Here is a 17,034-nt window from a genome sequence, read left to right on the forward strand (position 1 = left end):
ATCCTGAGTAACCGCCATGTCCAGCACGGGCAGCAGCTAGACGGGCTGGGAGTGACTCAATAAGGTGCTGGTAGGTTGTCTCAGATATCTGGAGCCATGCTGACTGCAGTGCATCCCACATTTGCTGGAGGGTGCATGGGGTAGGATCCATAGAGCGAACAAGATGATCGAGGTGTTCCCACAGATGCTCAATTGGGTTCTGGTTTGGTGAATTAGGGGGCCAGGGAAGTACTTGGAAGTCTTGGTCGTATTCTTCCAACCACTGTCGCACATTTCTAACCGTGTGACATGTCACATTGTCTTGCTGGAAGATTCCATCTGCCCAGAGGCATAGCTAGCAGGAGGCAGGAGGTGGCCCCGGGCCCACTGTGATGGTGGGGCCCAGGGGTAGGCTGGGACGGTCCCCTAGCGGTGGCATGTTTCGGTTTCAACTGTATCTGCATCCTCAGGACATAGATACAGTTGAACGCAATGCTGGAGCAGAGAGCCGTCATATCCATGAACCAGGATACACAGTGTAACGCCGACCGTGAGCGGCTCAGCAGAGACAGGTGCGATGCAGCGACGTCATCGTGCCTGTTTGCGCCGAGCCACACAGAGCACAGACCAAAGGGATTTCCTCCACTTGATGTGAGAACGGGGTTAGATTATTTTTTTTTTATTTCTTTTAGGCCCTGTGGAGGCATTATGATGACTGTAGGGGCATTATACTGGTTGTGGGGGTATTATACTGGGGGCATTATACTGTGTTGTGAGCAGCTATGGGGGCATTATACTGTGTTGTGGGCAGCTATGGCGGCATTATACTGTGTGTGGGCAGCTATGGGGCATTATACTGTTGGGCCGCTATAAGGGCAATATACTGTGTGCGGGGCACTATGGTAGCATTATACTGTGAGGGGGCACTATAGGGGCATTATACTGTGTGGGAGCAGCTATAAGGGCATTATACTGTGCGGGGGCAGCTATGGGCCATTATACTATGTGAAGAGGCACTATAGGGGCATTATACTGTGTGTGTGGTGGGTAGCTATGGGGGCAATATACTGTGCGCGGAGGCACTATGGGGCATTATACGGTGTGTGGGGCAGCTATGGGGGCATTATACTGTGTGGGGAGGCACTAAAGGGGCATTATAATGTGTGTGTGGCAGCTATGGGGCATTATATGGTGTGGAGGCACTATCAGGGCATTATATTGTGTGGGGGGGGACGCAGTATGGGCATTATACTGCGTGTGCAGAGGGCACTTTAAGGGTATTATACTGTGTGGGGGCCGCTAATGGGGCATTATACTGTGTGGGGAGACAATATAGGGGCATTACACTGTGTGGGGAGGCACTATACAGTGATTGGAAGTTACATAAAAAGCATATAAGTTACGGAAACAGCGTAGCTTGCTATGCAACCTTGTTTCCGCAACATGCATTCACTTCTATAGAAGTTTACAGAAACAAAATTGCACAGAAAACTATGCTGTTTACGTAAACCTGAGCCCGCTGGATACGCCTCTGCAGTTGTAAACATGCATTGGGGGCCCACTAGGTAGGGGCCCCCCTGTGCTAAACCCCTAGCTTTGCCTCTGTGTCTGCCCCAGGGAAGACGAACAGCATGTATGGGTGGACGTGATCTGCAACGATGGATTCATACCCAAATCGGTTCAGAGTGCCTTCCACATGGATTAGTGGGCCCAGAAAATGCCATGAAAAAATTCCCCAGACAATAACGCTATCACTTTTGTTTTTCCAGGAATGGTTTCAGGGTGTTTGTTCTCTGATGTTTCTCACCTGACACGCCAACGTCCATCCGTTGGATGAAGCAGAAAACGTGATTCATTGGAGAAGGCAACTCTTTGTCAATCATCGGTGGTCCAATTCCGTTACTGCCGTGCAAATTGAAGCCTTTTTTTTTTCCGATACAGCTTTGTTAGTATACGAGTAGTGACCATACGTCTGCTTCGGAGCCCAATACGCAGTAGGGTTTGCTGAACTGTTGTTTTAGACACACGTCTGGTAGCCCCCTAGTTGATTTTGACGGTGAGCTGCTAGCACTGTAGCATATCGTTCGGCCCTCGCGCCCATTTGTAGCTGGCGTTCACCTCTCAAATCAATGGCACGTGGTGCTCCAAAGTTTCGACGTCAGTTATTGCCAATGGTGTCCATTTCCAAAGCACCTTTGTTAGCATAGGAGCAGTGACCATCCGTCTGCTTCGGAGCCTCATAAGCAGTAGGGTTCGCTGAACTGTTGTTTTAGACAGACGTCTGGTAGCCCCCTAGTTGATTTTCACGGTGAGCTGCTCTACTGTAGTGTATCGTTCGGCCCTCGTGCACCTTTGTAGCGGACATTGACCTCTCACATCAATAGCACGTGGTGCTCCAAACTGACTTTCGACGTCAGTTATTCCCAATAGTGCCATTTGTCCACTCACCATACACTTTCACAACAGCAGAATGTGAACAGTTCACAAACTGCACTGTTTGAGAAATACTGCCACCCTTCGCCCCAAAGTCAATAATCATCCTTTTTTGCAACTCTGATAAATCGCCCCTTTTTCCCATGGCAACAACAAGTGATATGTGTTCAGACAGCCTATCGCACACTTTGTATACCCACTAAGCCAGCACATGGCACATAATTTCCTTCATGGGCTATGTGCTGCCAACGTTGAAAGTAGGAGGTGGTCATAATAACGTGTTTCTACTGTGTATATAGAAATTGTAAATGGTGTTCAAAGGTGAACATGTTAAATACATATATAATAAATGCACATGGAATTTACAGGGGTATGCACATGGAATTCACTCATACAACCCGCAGGTAAATCTGGCCGAGTAGTCGCAACAAATGGTGCGCAGATATGTGGCTGGATTGACCACTGTGGAAAACGGCAGATAGAGAAAACCTATATTCACCTCTCCTGATGTTTCCATAGCAACACATCTTTACTTCTACAGCCGGTCTTTGTACAGCCTGCGTCCTGTGATGACGACTCATCATATGTGACTGCTGAAGATGTGATTGGCTACAGCGGTGATAAAACCTCATCACAGAAGGCCGACTGTGCACAGACAGGAACGCTTTGCCATGGGAGAGCCATGAGAGGTGATTATAGTCTTTTTTTTTTCATTTTATAATTTGAAAATATAATTTTTTTTACCCGCAACATTCAGCGCCATCGCAGCAAATTCTTCAACAATTGCCATTTGCTGTAGATGTTTACTGCCCCATTGATCCTAATAGGATATATTAGCAAACAAATATGTGTTTTTATTCTGCAGCATGTGGATTAGATTTCTTCAAATTTTGCTACTGTAGCACATTGCGGATTTCCCGCTTGCAAATCCGGATAGAAAATCTGCAGCGCTTCACTAATAGTGAAAGTGTTTCAATAAAAGATACGTACACTACCGTTCAAAAGTTTGGGGTCACCCAGACAGTTTTCTGTTTTCCATGAAAACTCACACTTATATTTATCAAATGAGTTGCAAAATGACTAGAAAATATAGTCAAGACATTGACAAGGTTAGAAATAATGATTTTTATTTGAAATAATAATTTTCTCCTTCAATCTTTGCTTTCGTCAAAGAATGCTCCATTTGCAGCAATTACAGCATTGCAGACCTTTGGAATTCTAGCTGTTAATTTGCTGAGGTAATCGGGAGAAATTTCACCCCATGCTTCCAGAAGCCCCTCCCACAAGTTGGATTGGCTTGATGGGCACTTCTTGCGTACCATACGGTCAAGCTGCTCCCACAACAGCTCTATGGGGTTGAGATCTGGTGACTGCGCTGGCCACTCCATTACAGATAGAATACCAGCTGCCTGCTTCTTCCCTAAATAGTTCTTGCATAAGTTTGAGGTGTGCTTTGGGTCATTGTCCTGTTGTAGGATGAAATTGGCTCCAATCAAGCGCTGTCCACAGGGTATGGCATGGCATTGCAAAATGGAGTGATAGCCTTCCTTATTCAAAATCCCTTTTACCTTGTACAAATCTCCCACTTTACCAGCACCAAAGCAACCCCAGACCATCACATTACCTCCACCATAATTGACAGATGGCGTCAGGCACTCTTCCAGCATCTTTTCAGTTGTTCTGCATCTCAAAAATTTTCTTCTGTGTGATACAAACACCTCAAACTTCGATTCGTCTGTCCATAACACTTTTTTCCAATCTTCCTCTGTCCAATGTCTGTGTGCTTTTGCCCATATTAATCTTTTCCTTTTATTAGCCAGTCTCAGATATGGCTTTTTCTTTGCCATTCTGCCCTGAAGGCCAGCATCCCGGAGTCGCCTCTTCACTGTAGACGTTGACACTGGCGTTTTGCGGGTACTATTTAATGAAGCTGCCAGTTGAGGACCTGTGAGGCGTCTATTTCTCAAACTAGAGACTCTCATGTACTTGTCTTGTTGCTCAGTTGTGCAGCGGGGCCTCCCACTTCTCTTTCTACTCTGGTTAGAGCCTGTTTGTGCTGTCCTCTGAAGGGAGTAGTACACACCGTTCTAGGAAATCTTCAGTTTCTTGGCAATTTCTCGCATGGAATAGCCTTCATTTCTAAGAACAAGAATAGACTGTCGAGTTTCACATGAAAGCTCTCTTTTTCTAGCAATTTTGAGAGTTTAATCGAACCCACAAATGTAATGCTCCAGATTCTCAACTAGCTCAAAGGAACGTCAGTTTTATAGCTCCTCTAAACAGCAAAACTGTTTACAGCGGTGCTAACATAATTGCACAAGGGTTTTAAAGTGTTTTCTAATCATCCATTAGCCTTCTAACACAGTTAGCAAACACAATGTACCATTAGAACACTGGAGTGATGGTTGCTGGAAATGGGCCTCTATACACCTATGTAGATATTGCATTAAAAACCAGACGTTTGCAGCTAGAATAGTCATTTAGCACATTAACAATGTATAGAGTGTATTTTTGATTAATTTAATGTTATCTTCATTGAAAAAAACTGTGCTTTTCTTTCAAAAATAAGGACATTTCTAAGTGACCCTAAACTTTTGAACGGTAGTGTATGTCTATATTATGAATTTTTCCACATCACTGTATATAGCTTTATCAGAGCAGGGAGAAGCATGATATAAATAGGAGGGGAAAAAGCAGATTCCATCTGCATCTTTGCAAGCCTTGAAGATGAAGTTTGGACTTAAACTGAAACCTTACACAAAGTCTGCTTTTAAGGAATAAAAATTGAGTCATCAAACCAAAAGTATTCTTCTCTCAGGCAGATGAGATTAAACAGAAAACAGGTTGTATTTATCTAAAGATAAGTTTAGAAGCAATGTAAAATATGTGACAGATACTCAGGTTTTTATTTTTTTGGACGGAGTATACATCTCACCCAGGTTCCTGTCATATACATTTTAAAACAGCCAGGGAATTGAGCTAGAAGGAAAATGAGTATTCCTTGCTCAAGGGTTTTCTGGAAAACCTGTGTAAAAGGGCCTAGTTGTTGGAATAGAGAGAGTTGGGAGGGTTCCTATTCCACCAGCCACTTCAGGTATTGCATTGTGACTAATTACCGGCATAGCTGAGGTGTGCTTTAAACAGAGGAAGAGTTCAGTCTCTCTCTCTGCTCCTAGGAAAGCTGGATGTGAGTAAAGCAACTGTGGTGTTGTGTTTGGGAGTTGGAGCTCTAGGCTCAGCTCTTTGTAGTTAGGAACTGCATGTTAGTTAGTGGCCCGACGGCCTAGGATTTACTTTATGTATTTATTTGTTTTCTATATGACTTTTCTACCTAATAAAACTGGCTGAGGCCAGTAGTACCACACTGTGACTGGACTGTAGTCTGTTCTTACTGTGCCAAAAGTGCCCGTCTACCCCAGGAGACAGCGGTCCAGTGGGCTGTCCCCTTACAATATATGTATATATATATATATATATATATATATATACATATGTATATATATATGTGTGTGTGTACTGTTAGGCCTCATGTACACGGCCATGCCCGTAATCACTGCCTGCGGTCGCAGTAAAAAATGAAAAGTAGGACATGCTCCATAATTCCTGGTACGGTTCTACGGCACGGACACCTATCCGTAGCGATACGGAAAAATGTCCGCGGCCAATAGAACAGGGCGGGTCCGCAATTGCGCTGTTAATGGGGCCAAATTGTTGTTATCTGTAGAATTCACACACTCTAATGTAATTGCTTATCACTTCCCTGTTTCCTAGTATTACATGCATAAATGACCATTTCATGGATAAATATCGTTATAGTTTAAAGGAAAAGCCAGCTGTCACATACAGTAGTGTCTGTACATTGTAAAAAATGTGTACATTTTAGTCCGTTTTAGTTTAGAATAGTACTGTCCTCACATAAATAGGGTGATGAGGGAATTGATAATAAATCAATTCTGTAAAAACATGAATTCCCTCATCACCCTATTTATGTGAGGACAGTAGTATTCTAAACTAAAACGGACTAAAATGCAATGCCCCATAGAGTCCCCTCCTGTCTATGTAGCCAGTGAAGACACCAACATCCTGGGTCACCACTCCCCATTTTCCAATGTTAAACTTTTATGGCCCATTGTGCAGAAACCACCACTTTTCCAAGCTCCTTCTCAATTATAAACTAGCTTATAAGGTCTGGCATAACTGTCGTTGTCAGTTATTGCAATTGTTGCTGAAATGACGCGATGTTGTAATCTATGTCCTAAACATTTCTAAAGTTCTGAACATTCCCAGTTTTGGTCTTCTCCTGGAATTGACATCTTGGGGGATATCACATTTGGGAGATCCACTCTACGATACTTTTTTGTTAAAAAGGAGAATCGAACTTTGACACAATGTTGAGCGGAAACACTCCTTAACAAAATACAAGAGGATTGGCTTCCCAACTTCTTTGTGCCACTATATGTTTCTACTTGTGATTTAAAAGACATATGCGAGAGCGGATCTTATATATATTTACAACAGACATTGACTCATACATTCCTCAACAATGAAATTGCAACACCAAGAAGGGCAAGCCATAAGGATATGCAAATTGAGGAAATAGCACGTGTGTCGCTAAGATCTGCAAATTATCAATTTTCAAGCAAACACGGTAGTTCCAATCTGCGGCAAGTGGGAGGGATATAAAAGCCAGATTGAAAGCAAAGTATTTTAGCCACACCAAACTGCATGAAAAGCCTCGAGTTCGTTGACGTGCCAGTTATTGCCACTTGTCGCAAACTGAGAAAGACAAAATCCTTGACTCTGGCAGATCGCAACGCGCCTAGGCAGAGATGTCAGCACTGTTAGGAGAACAACGATGAATGGGAATGACAGAACGGATCGTCTTTTTGGAAGCATAGCGCGTAGTGATCCATTCTGTACTGCAAGTAAAATTGGATGTCCCATCTCAAGCCTAGGGCGGCAACCAGTGTCGTTAGAAACCATTAGAAGGTGTTTGCACGACATTGGGCTACGAGCCAGATGTCCAGCTACTGGTGCTCCATTAACCACACGCCACCGCTCTCAAAGGCTATCATGGTGCACAGCAAGACCGCAATGGAGGCTGGAATGGAGGTCTATCCTCTTTAGCGATGAGTCCCGCTTTTTTCTAGGACGCCATGATAACCAGACACCACATGGGTAACAACATAAAGAGAACGTCACACCGGTCCTACTCCCGGAATTATGGCGTGCGGTGGCACAATGTACGATAGCCGGACCCCTCTAGTCTTCATTTCAGGTACACTAACAGCTCGGCATTACACTGATTTGGTCTTGAAACCAGTGGTACGTCCATTTCTCGAAAGTGTCCCATAAGCTGTTTTTCAACAGGATAACACCAGGCCGCATGTTGCTCATGCTAATGTGAGCAGCCTGCGTGGTCTAAACGTGTAACCATGGCCTGCACTGTCTCCGGACTTGTCTTCCATCGAGCACATCTGGGACGTCATTGGTTAGCAATTGCAAAGGGAGCTGCCTGCAGCCAATCTTGATGATGTGCCCAAGTGCATTCAGCGTGGCATAACATTCCTCAGACAACCACTTATAACCTCATTGATAGCAACATGCCAAAGCTTGAAAGTGCGTGTATTTCTGCCGCTCATACTCAATACCGAATACATTTAAATATTTGGAATATTTTGTTTCCATTTTTTTGATCATTTGCAGATCAGTAACATGTCTATTGATCCTGTGATTTCCACAATTCCAAAACTTTTCTTTCATGGTGTTGCAATTTCAATGTTGAGGAGTGTAGTTACATAGGTTGAAAAAAGGCATAGATCCATCAGGTCCAACCTTTTGCAATCATTCATTGCTACATTAATTATAACCCTCAATGTCATTCGGCAGTAAATAAACATCTAGCCTTTTTTGAAATGCTAACATAGTATCTGCCATTACTACAGTACCTCTTGGGGTAGGGCATTCCATAGTTTGACTACTCTAACTGAAAAAAAACCTTTTCCTATATTGATGTCCTGAAGTGTCTTTCATCCACAAGCAATGAATCTCCCCTGGTTCTTTGTAGAGTCCTTGGAGAGAACAATCATATCTTAAGGGGTTTTCCAACTACAGAAAATGTTCCTAATTGTTTATGAAATGTAAACTGTAGACACTTACTAATATACTTTCACTTTCAAAACTGCAAGGATGTTTAGAATTTCCAGCCCTGTGATGTGGTCCCGGAAGTGGAGCTTCTGCCCTTAGCTGTGATGTGCCGACACACAGGGCCGGCTCCAGATTTATGTGGGCCCTTGGGCTATAGAGTCTCAGTGGGCCCTTTTGCGGTGCGTCACAGGCGGCAGTAAAACTGAATGTATTGTAGATATTGCTGAAGATTTCACCAGATTTCTGTGCAGAAAATATTCAGCAGCATGTGGATGAGATATGGTAATCTCATCCACTTGCCTGCAACAGTCTTAAGCTGCAGATCTTCCGCCCAAATGTCCACAGATGTCTTCGGCTGCTAACTCTTCCAACATTTCCGCACCTATAAACTAAGATAAAATTCTCGTTGTGCCACACACTATGCATCTGATTATAACAGCACCATACACTGTGTCACTGAGTATAATACTACCATATACTGTGCCCCGGAAAACAATTGTGTCAAACACTATGAAGTGAACCACCGTACAAACACACAGTGCCCTCTGTAGACAGTGCTCCTCATAAAGCCCGCTGTAGATAGTGCCCCTCATCTTTATGTACCTCACACTGCTCCCCGGAAAAAAAAAAACCTACTGTGCCATTCTCCAGCGGCGCAGACCTGGTCTCTTCTGACCAGGTCTGCTTCAGTGGAATGACGCAGGAGGCGCGGTGACGTCAATGCACCATTCGTCACCTGAATGATGAAGCATGGACCTGCTGGACTAGCCTAATCAACTGTATCTGTGTCCTATATATGTGGATACAGTTGAGTGCAGAGGGACCGGTTCTTCTCCCTGGTTCTTCGAATCGGCCGGCATTTTAACAACTGATGTGGGAGAGTGGGGAAGAACTGGGAAGATCCAAGTCCTTAGTGGCACTGGCACGTGCATGGGTTAGGCAGGTGCTGACGCCGACCCTGCCAACACAACTTCAGGTTGCAGGGAGCTCTTTTCCCCTCTCTGTGTGTCAGTGACATGATGACGGAAATGCATTAAAATACATAGGTATTTCCATGAATTATAGTAAAAAAAAAAATTGAATCTGAAAGTAAAAGTCCCCTTGTGGGAAAAATAAAAAAGGATAAAAGGATAAAAAAAACACGCACATGAAAAATAAAGAATATAAATATTTACTTTAAATAAAAAGGTTTTTTTAACCCCTTCCCCCTGCTTGCATTCTGGGCCCTAATGTCCAAGCCATTTTTTACATTTTTCCATTGTCACATTCGAAGAGCTGTAACTTTTTTATTTTTGCGTCGGCATAGCTGTATAAGGTCTTGTTTTTTGCGGGACGACTTGCAGTTTTTATTGGTACCATTTGAGAGTAGATGCGACTTTTTGATCACTTTTTATCACATTTTTTTTAAGTCAGGATTAACAGAAAACAGCAATTTTTCCATTGTTTTTGATTTTATTTTTTTACGGCGTTCACAGTGCGGGTTAAATAATGTAACCGCTTTATAGTCGGGGTCGTTACGGACGCGGCGATACCAAATATGTGTAACTTTTTTGCTTTATTGTAGTTTTTTTTAATAGTAAAGCATTTTGTAAGGGGAAAAAGTGGGTTTTTCATTTTTTTTTTCACTTTTTTTTTTATTTACTCTGGCAGCTGAGAGCAGGGAGATTTGACGGCTCCCTGCTCTGTTTACTTTATTCTACAGCAGCGCCGTAGAATGGCGGCGCTGTAGAATAAAGCCCATTAATGACCCCCGTGAAAAGGCTTATCGGCGGTCATTAAGGGGTTAATCAAATAAAAAACAAAATAATTTACAAAATAATACAGGTTTGAATCAATCCCAAAAAAATTAAACAATGGCAAATTATTATCCGATTTTTCTTTAAAAAAAAGTATAATATAGATCCCTATGGTTCTGTAAGTTTGGTCAGTAGAACGATTAGAGGTTAAATACAGGTACAAGGGTATGTGCACACAGCTTATTAAAAATCGGAAGTAGAGCACCTCCAAACATCTGCCCTTAGATTTTAATAGGAAAAACGGCGTTCTGTTCAAACGGCGCGTAAAGGAATGGACAATTGAGACAATTTTGGAGCCGTTTTTCATTGACTCTATAGAAAAACAGCTCCAAAAACGGACGTAAAAAACACAGCGAAAAATGCGAGTGGCTTAAAAAAAACTTGAAAACAGCTTCGTATTTTCAGATGTTTTTTAGTAAACGTGTGCAAAAAGCCGAACACTCAAAAAAAAAAGATAGTTAGGTCCAGAATTATTTGGACAGTGACACAATCCTCATGATTTGGGCTCTGCAAGCCACCACATTGGATTTGAAATGAATCAACTGAGATGCAATTGAAGTGCAGATTTTCAGCTTTAATTCAAGGGGTGGAACAAAAATATCCTGTGAAACGTTTAGGAATTGCAACCATTTTTCTACACCGCCTCCTCATTTCAGGCGCTCAAAAATTATTTGGACAAATTAACATTACCATAAATAAAATGTTTTTTTTTAATACTTTGTAGAGAATCATTTGCAGGCAATGACTGCCTGAAGTCTGGAACCCATGGACATCACCAAACGCTGGGTTTCCTCCTTTGCTTTGCCAGGCAGCTGTCTTCTTTACTGCAGCTGTCTTCAGTTGTTGCTTGTTTGTGCATCTTTCTGCCTTAAGTTTTGTCGTAACTAGGTGAAATGCATGCTCGATCGGGTTGAGATCTGGTGATTGACTGGGCCATTGCAGAATATTCTACTTATTTGCCTTAAAAAACTCGCAGTATGTTTTGGGTCATTGTTCATCTGTACTGTGAAGCGACGTCCAATCAACCTTGCTGCATTTGGTTGAATGTGAGCAGAAAGTATATCCCTGAACACTTCAGAATTCATCCGGCTGCTTCTGTCTTCAGTGACATCATCAATTAACACTAGGGACCAGTGGCGTAACTACCGCTGTAGTAGCCGTAGCGACTGCTACGGGGCTAGCGGCATGAGGGGGCCCGTGTCGCCCGCCGGTACGGGCCCCCACAATGGCCGCAGGCTCCGCTAGCAGCCGCTATGGCTTCTACAGCGGGACGCCACTGAACACTACGGCAGAGCAGGGAGGAATCTCCCCGCTCTGCCATTAAAGAAAAGACATGTATCCCCTATCCACAGGATAGAGGATACATGTGTGATCACTGGCAGCGATAGGGAGAACGGGGGACTGAAAGTCCCCTGAAGCTCTCCATCACAAACCTCGGACTTCCGGGGTCTGTGTCGGCAGCTCCGTAGAAATGATTGGAGCGCCGGTCGCGCTTGTGCGCATGCGTGACCAGCGCTCCTTTCTTTTTTATTGAGCTGCTGACACAGACGCCGGAAGTCAGAGGTTTGTCATAGAGAACTTCAGGGGACTTTCAGTGCCCCGTTCTCCCTATTACTGCCAGCGATCACACATGTATCCCCTATCCTGTGGATAGGGGATGCATGTTATTTGTAGGACACACTGTAGGTCGCATTTTTTTTGGGGGGGGGGCTGTATGGCGTTCCCTACAGGGGGGGGCGCTGTATGGCGCTCCCTACAGGGGGGGGCGCTGTATGGCGCTCCCTGCAGGGGGGGGCGCTGTATGGCGTTCCCTGCAGGGGGGCGCTGTATGGCGTTCCCTGCAGAGGGGGGGGGGCGCACTGTATGGCGTTCCCTGCAGGGGGGGGCGCTGTATGGCATTCCCTGCAGGGGGGGAGCTGTATGGCGTTCCCTGCAGGGGGGGGCGCTGTATGGCGTTCCCTGCAGGGGGAGGCGCTGTGTGGCGATCCCTGCAGAGGGGGCGCTGTATGGCGTTCCCTGCAGAGGAGACGCTGTATGGCGTTCCCTGCAGAGGGGACGCTGTATGGCGTTCCCTGCAGAGGGGACGCTGTATGGCGTTCCCTGCAGAGGGGACGCTGTATGGCGTTCCCTGCAGGGCGGCGCTGTATGGCGTTCCCTACAGGGGGGCTGTATGGCGTTCTCTACAGGGGGGGCTGTATGGCGTTAGCGCCATACAGCCCCCTCTGTAGAGAACGCCACACAGTCCCCCCTGTAGAGAACGCCACACAGTCCCCCCTGTAGAGAACGCCACAGTCCCCCCTGTAGATAACGCCACACAGCCCCCCCTGTAGATAACACCACACAGTCCCCTCTGTAGATAACGCCACACAGTCCCCCCTGTAGATAACGCCACACAATCCCCTCTGTAGATAACGCCACACAGTCCCCTCTGTAGATAACGCCACACAGTCCCCCCTGTAGATAACGCCACACAGTCCCCCCTGTAGATAACGCCACACATTCCCCGTCTGTAGATAACGCCACACAGTCCCCGTCTGTAGATAATGCCACACAGTCCCCGTCTGTAGATAATGCCACACAGTCCCCCTCTGTAGATAACGCCACACAGTCCCCCTCTGTAGATAACGCCACACAGTCCCCCTCTGTAGATAACGCCACACAGTCCCCCTCTGTAGATAACGCCACATAGTCCCCCTCTGTAGATAACGCCACACAGTCCCCCTCTGTAGATAACGCCACACAGTCCCCCTCTGTAGATAACGCCATACAGTCTACAGGGGGGCTGTATGGCGTTATCTACAGGGGGGGGCGCTGTATGGCGTTATCTACAGGGGGGGCTGTAAAAAAGGCACTATTTACAAGGGGGGGGGGGTTGTGTGACACCCAGGGGATGGGGGGCCCCAGTCAAAAGTTTGCTATGGGGCCCAGTCTTTCCTAGTTACGCCCCTGCTAGTGACCCAGTGCCTTTGGCAGCCATGCATGTCCATGCCATCACACTGCCTCCGCCATGTTTTACAGAGGATGTGTTGTGCTTTGGATCATGAGCCGTTCCAAGCCTTCTCCATACTTTCTGCCTCCCATCATTCTGGTACAGATTGATCTTAGTTTCATCTGTCCAAATAATGCTGTCCCAGAACAGGGCTGGTGTCTTTAGATGTTGTTTGGCAAAGTCTAATCTGGACTTCCTATTTTTGAGGCTGATTAATGGTTTGCACCTTGTGCGGAACCCTGTGTATTTGCTCTCATGAAGTCTTCTCAATATGGTAGACTTAGATACTGATACACCTACTTCCAGGAGAGTGTTCTTCACTTGGGGAGATGTTGTGAAGTGTTTTTTCTTCACCATGGAAAGGATTCTGCGATCATCCACCACTGTTGTCTTCTGTGGACGTCCAGACCTTTTGGAGTTCACGAGATCACCAGTGCGCTCTTTTTTTTTTTTTTTCAAGAATGTACTAAACTGTTGATTTGGCCACTCCTAACATTTGTGTTATCTCTCTGATGGATTTCTTCATTTTTATTCAGCCTAACGATGGTCTGTTTAATTTGCATTGAGAGCTCCTTTGACCTCATGTTGTGGGTTCACAGCAACAGCTTCAAAATGCAAATGCCACACCTGGAATCAACTCCAGACCTTTTACCTACTTAATTGATGATGGATTAACGATTGAGTAGCCCATTAAATAGCTTTTGAGATCATTATCCAATTTCCTTTGGTCCCTTGAAAAAGAGGCAGCTGCATAATAAAGAGCTGTAATTCCTAAATCCTTCCTCAAATTAGGATGTGAATACCCTCAAATTAAAAGCTGAGAGTCGGCACTTTAAGGCCATATTAATTATATAACTGTATATTCAATATATTTTGGTAAACAGCTAAAATGCCAAAACTTGTCACTGTCCAAATAATTCTGGACCTAACTGTATATGCAATACACATAAAGACAGAAGAAACTTTTTTCCCATACCTGCCAGGGTTACAGTAAATAAGAAATTCAGTTTAAAAAACACAACCACAAAAAAACACCTCCTTATTCCGCAACAGAACAATACACTGGCATTACATTACCTGTTTACTAGATAATGGGTTCTCTCCATTACTTTTAGGGGTCGTTCCTAAAAAATAAAAGAAGGACATTATTTTTGGTGTAAGATGGAGTTCCAGATTTACATTTCAGGAGCCTTAGGCTCTGCCCATTAGGATGGCCTGCGTCACTGACATCCCTGAGATCAGGTCTTATCAAGCATAATACAAAGCATTGTATGGCACCAAATGAATATCCATGCATGACAATTTTTGCAGCAGCTCGATGCTCTGGTTAATAATAGGGAATCCGTAATAGGAGACCCACATTAATTATCTCTATTTATCCTAATGTCCAAAAGCGGGCAATCCATTTAAGAGCTCATACACTGGCATGGAGCCTATAAAGCAGTGCACATAGCCTGGACTTCGTGTGTACGAAGATATTCTGTTCTAGTGGGGAATAACACCAAACATACAGAGTCTGATGAAAATATATATTTTTTCTGAATCCAACAATGAAGAAAAACTCTCTGCATGTCTCCATATGAAATAAGAGGCATACGGAAGTACAGTAGATGGCTCCTGCACCTCTATGGAAGCCTTGTTACGGTTCTGTATAAAATGGAACTGTAATACGGTCGTTTACAAGAGCCCTAAATAAAATTGTAATTGTGTTTAATTGCATTATACATACTGGCAACTATGGATTTTATAGTTCCCCTTTAGTTATTTCCTATAAGTATGAACTTTTCACCTAATATAGTTGTAACCTAGCAAAATAGTCTAAAATAAATTCTAAGACATGAAAGTCTCAAATCACAACCATTACAGCTGTCCTACTTTGCACTTTCTCTGAACCTGAGTATTACATTCTTGTTTCTGACCACTCCACAAAGAAAAGGTCTCGGAGGATTGTGCAGCTGAGCAGAGTCGATTTAAAGCTGGTGTTTTCAGCTCAATGAGAATCATGATAAATTCACGTATACCAAATGCTGAACATTTTTCAAGGTGTCCTTTCTTAGGTTTCAAGATTATAGCAGCAAGTTTCTATGATCATTCTGCAAAATCCTCTACACTTACCTCAAAATAGAATACCACAACTGTCTAAACTATTGATTTATTTATGCTGCATATTCATACCACCCAACCATCCCGGATTCAGTGGGACAGTCCCGGAATCTGGGCGGTGTCCCACTGTCCTAGGCAGCCAGTGGTATGTCCCGGTGTCAACTGTATCTGCGTATTCAAGATGCAGATCCATTTGAATCCAATGCTAAAGCAAGGAACTGTTAGCTCCCTGCTTCAGCATTCACTTTACAAGCGCTGATCCCGGGGAAGCCATTGACTTCCCTGTTCATTTATGGACAGTGATCTCAGACTTTTAAATATCGAGTCCCCAGCCAGAGCAATGCAAGCTCCTGTCTTGGGAAAGCACTTGACGTCACTGTCCATATATTAACAGTGACGTCAATGGCTCCTCCAGAAGCTGAATCCCCGGCCGGAGCGTTGCCAATGCTCTGGTCTGGGATTCTGGAATCTCAAAGGCCCTAAGATAACTGTCCAGATATGGTCAGTGACGTCAATGGCTCCTCCTGGAGCAGAATCCCCGGCCACAGCGTGGCTGATGCTCTGGCTGGGGATTCCGCTCCTAGAGGGAGCCCCCCAATGGCTCTGTCTACAGGGGGCTGGCGATATATTAAAGGGGGAGTGGCACTATCTACATGGGCAATGTGGCACTATATGGGTACTATCTAGAGGGGACAATGTGGTGCTATCTACATAGGCACTGTGTGTGGCAATATCTACATGGGCACTGTGGAACTATTTATGTGGGCACTTGCACGTTATATGTGGGCACTGGCACTAGGGGCAGCTAAGGGGGCATTATACTGTATGGAGACAGCTAAGTGGGCATTATACTGTATGGTGGCAGCTAAGGGGTCATTATACAGTATGGGGCAGCTAAGGGGGCATTATAATATATAGGGGTAGCTGTGGGGAATTATACTGTAATGGGCAGCTATAGAGGCATTATGCTGTATGGGGCATTATACTGTATGGGGCAGCTATGGGGGCATTATACTATATGGGGGCAGCTATTTAGCATATTACTGTGTGGGAGGCACTATGGTGTATTATATACTGTGGGGGGGGGGGGCAGTTATAGGCCAGTATACTGTGTGGGGTGTTCTATGGGGGAGGTATGCATATTCTTTAAAGGGTAAATAATTCTAACATTTTACTTACTCCATTTTATTGCAATCAGACTATTTATATGCAGTGAAGTACAGTATATGTTAACTGTGAAATGCCAGTCTCAGGAAAGTTTATCATACCCTTCCAGTGTTTATAAGATAAAGTGACTCAGCATTTCACCTTAATAAAGTGTCTGCTTTGCTCTCCATTCCTGATGATTTCTCAAAAGAAAGTTAAAAAAAAAGGGAAACTTTGAAGAGCTGGAATATTTCCAACTCAATATTCCAACGTTGCCTGGAGAATGTTTTCATCCACTCAATTACTGTTAGAAACTCATTTACTTGTGCCCAGTGTTAAATTTCTAATCCCTTCTAGGAATAAAAGGTATTAAGATAAAATGACCGTCTGGTTTTACCTTTTGAATGTAAACAATGCCACTAAGTGCATGTCTACATAACC

General features: G+C 44.3%; 1 protein-coding gene across 2 annotated transcripts in view; it reads right to left on the reverse strand.

The window, feature by feature from the left end:
- Nucleotides 1-17,034, reverse strand: part of SMOC2 (SPARC related modular calcium binding 2) — a 326,181-nt gene that overhangs the window by 3,377 nt on the left and 305,770 nt on the right. For both annotated transcript variants that reach the window (XM_075862596.1, XM_075862597.1), the window contains one exon: nucleotides 14,422-14,468. In XM_075862596.1, coding sequence (XP_075718711.1) covers nucleotides 14,422-14,468 — 47 coding nt within the window. The remainder of the gene's footprint in view (nucleotides 1-14,421; nucleotides 14,469-17,034) is intronic.

The sequence above is a fragment of the Rhinoderma darwinii genome, chromosome 4 (genome assembly GCF_050947455.1).
Source record: "Rhinoderma darwinii isolate aRhiDar2 chromosome 4, aRhiDar2.hap1, whole genome shotgun sequence".
Classification (NCBI taxonomy): Eukaryota; Metazoa; Chordata; class Amphibia; order Anura; family Rhinodermatidae; genus Rhinoderma; species Rhinoderma darwinii.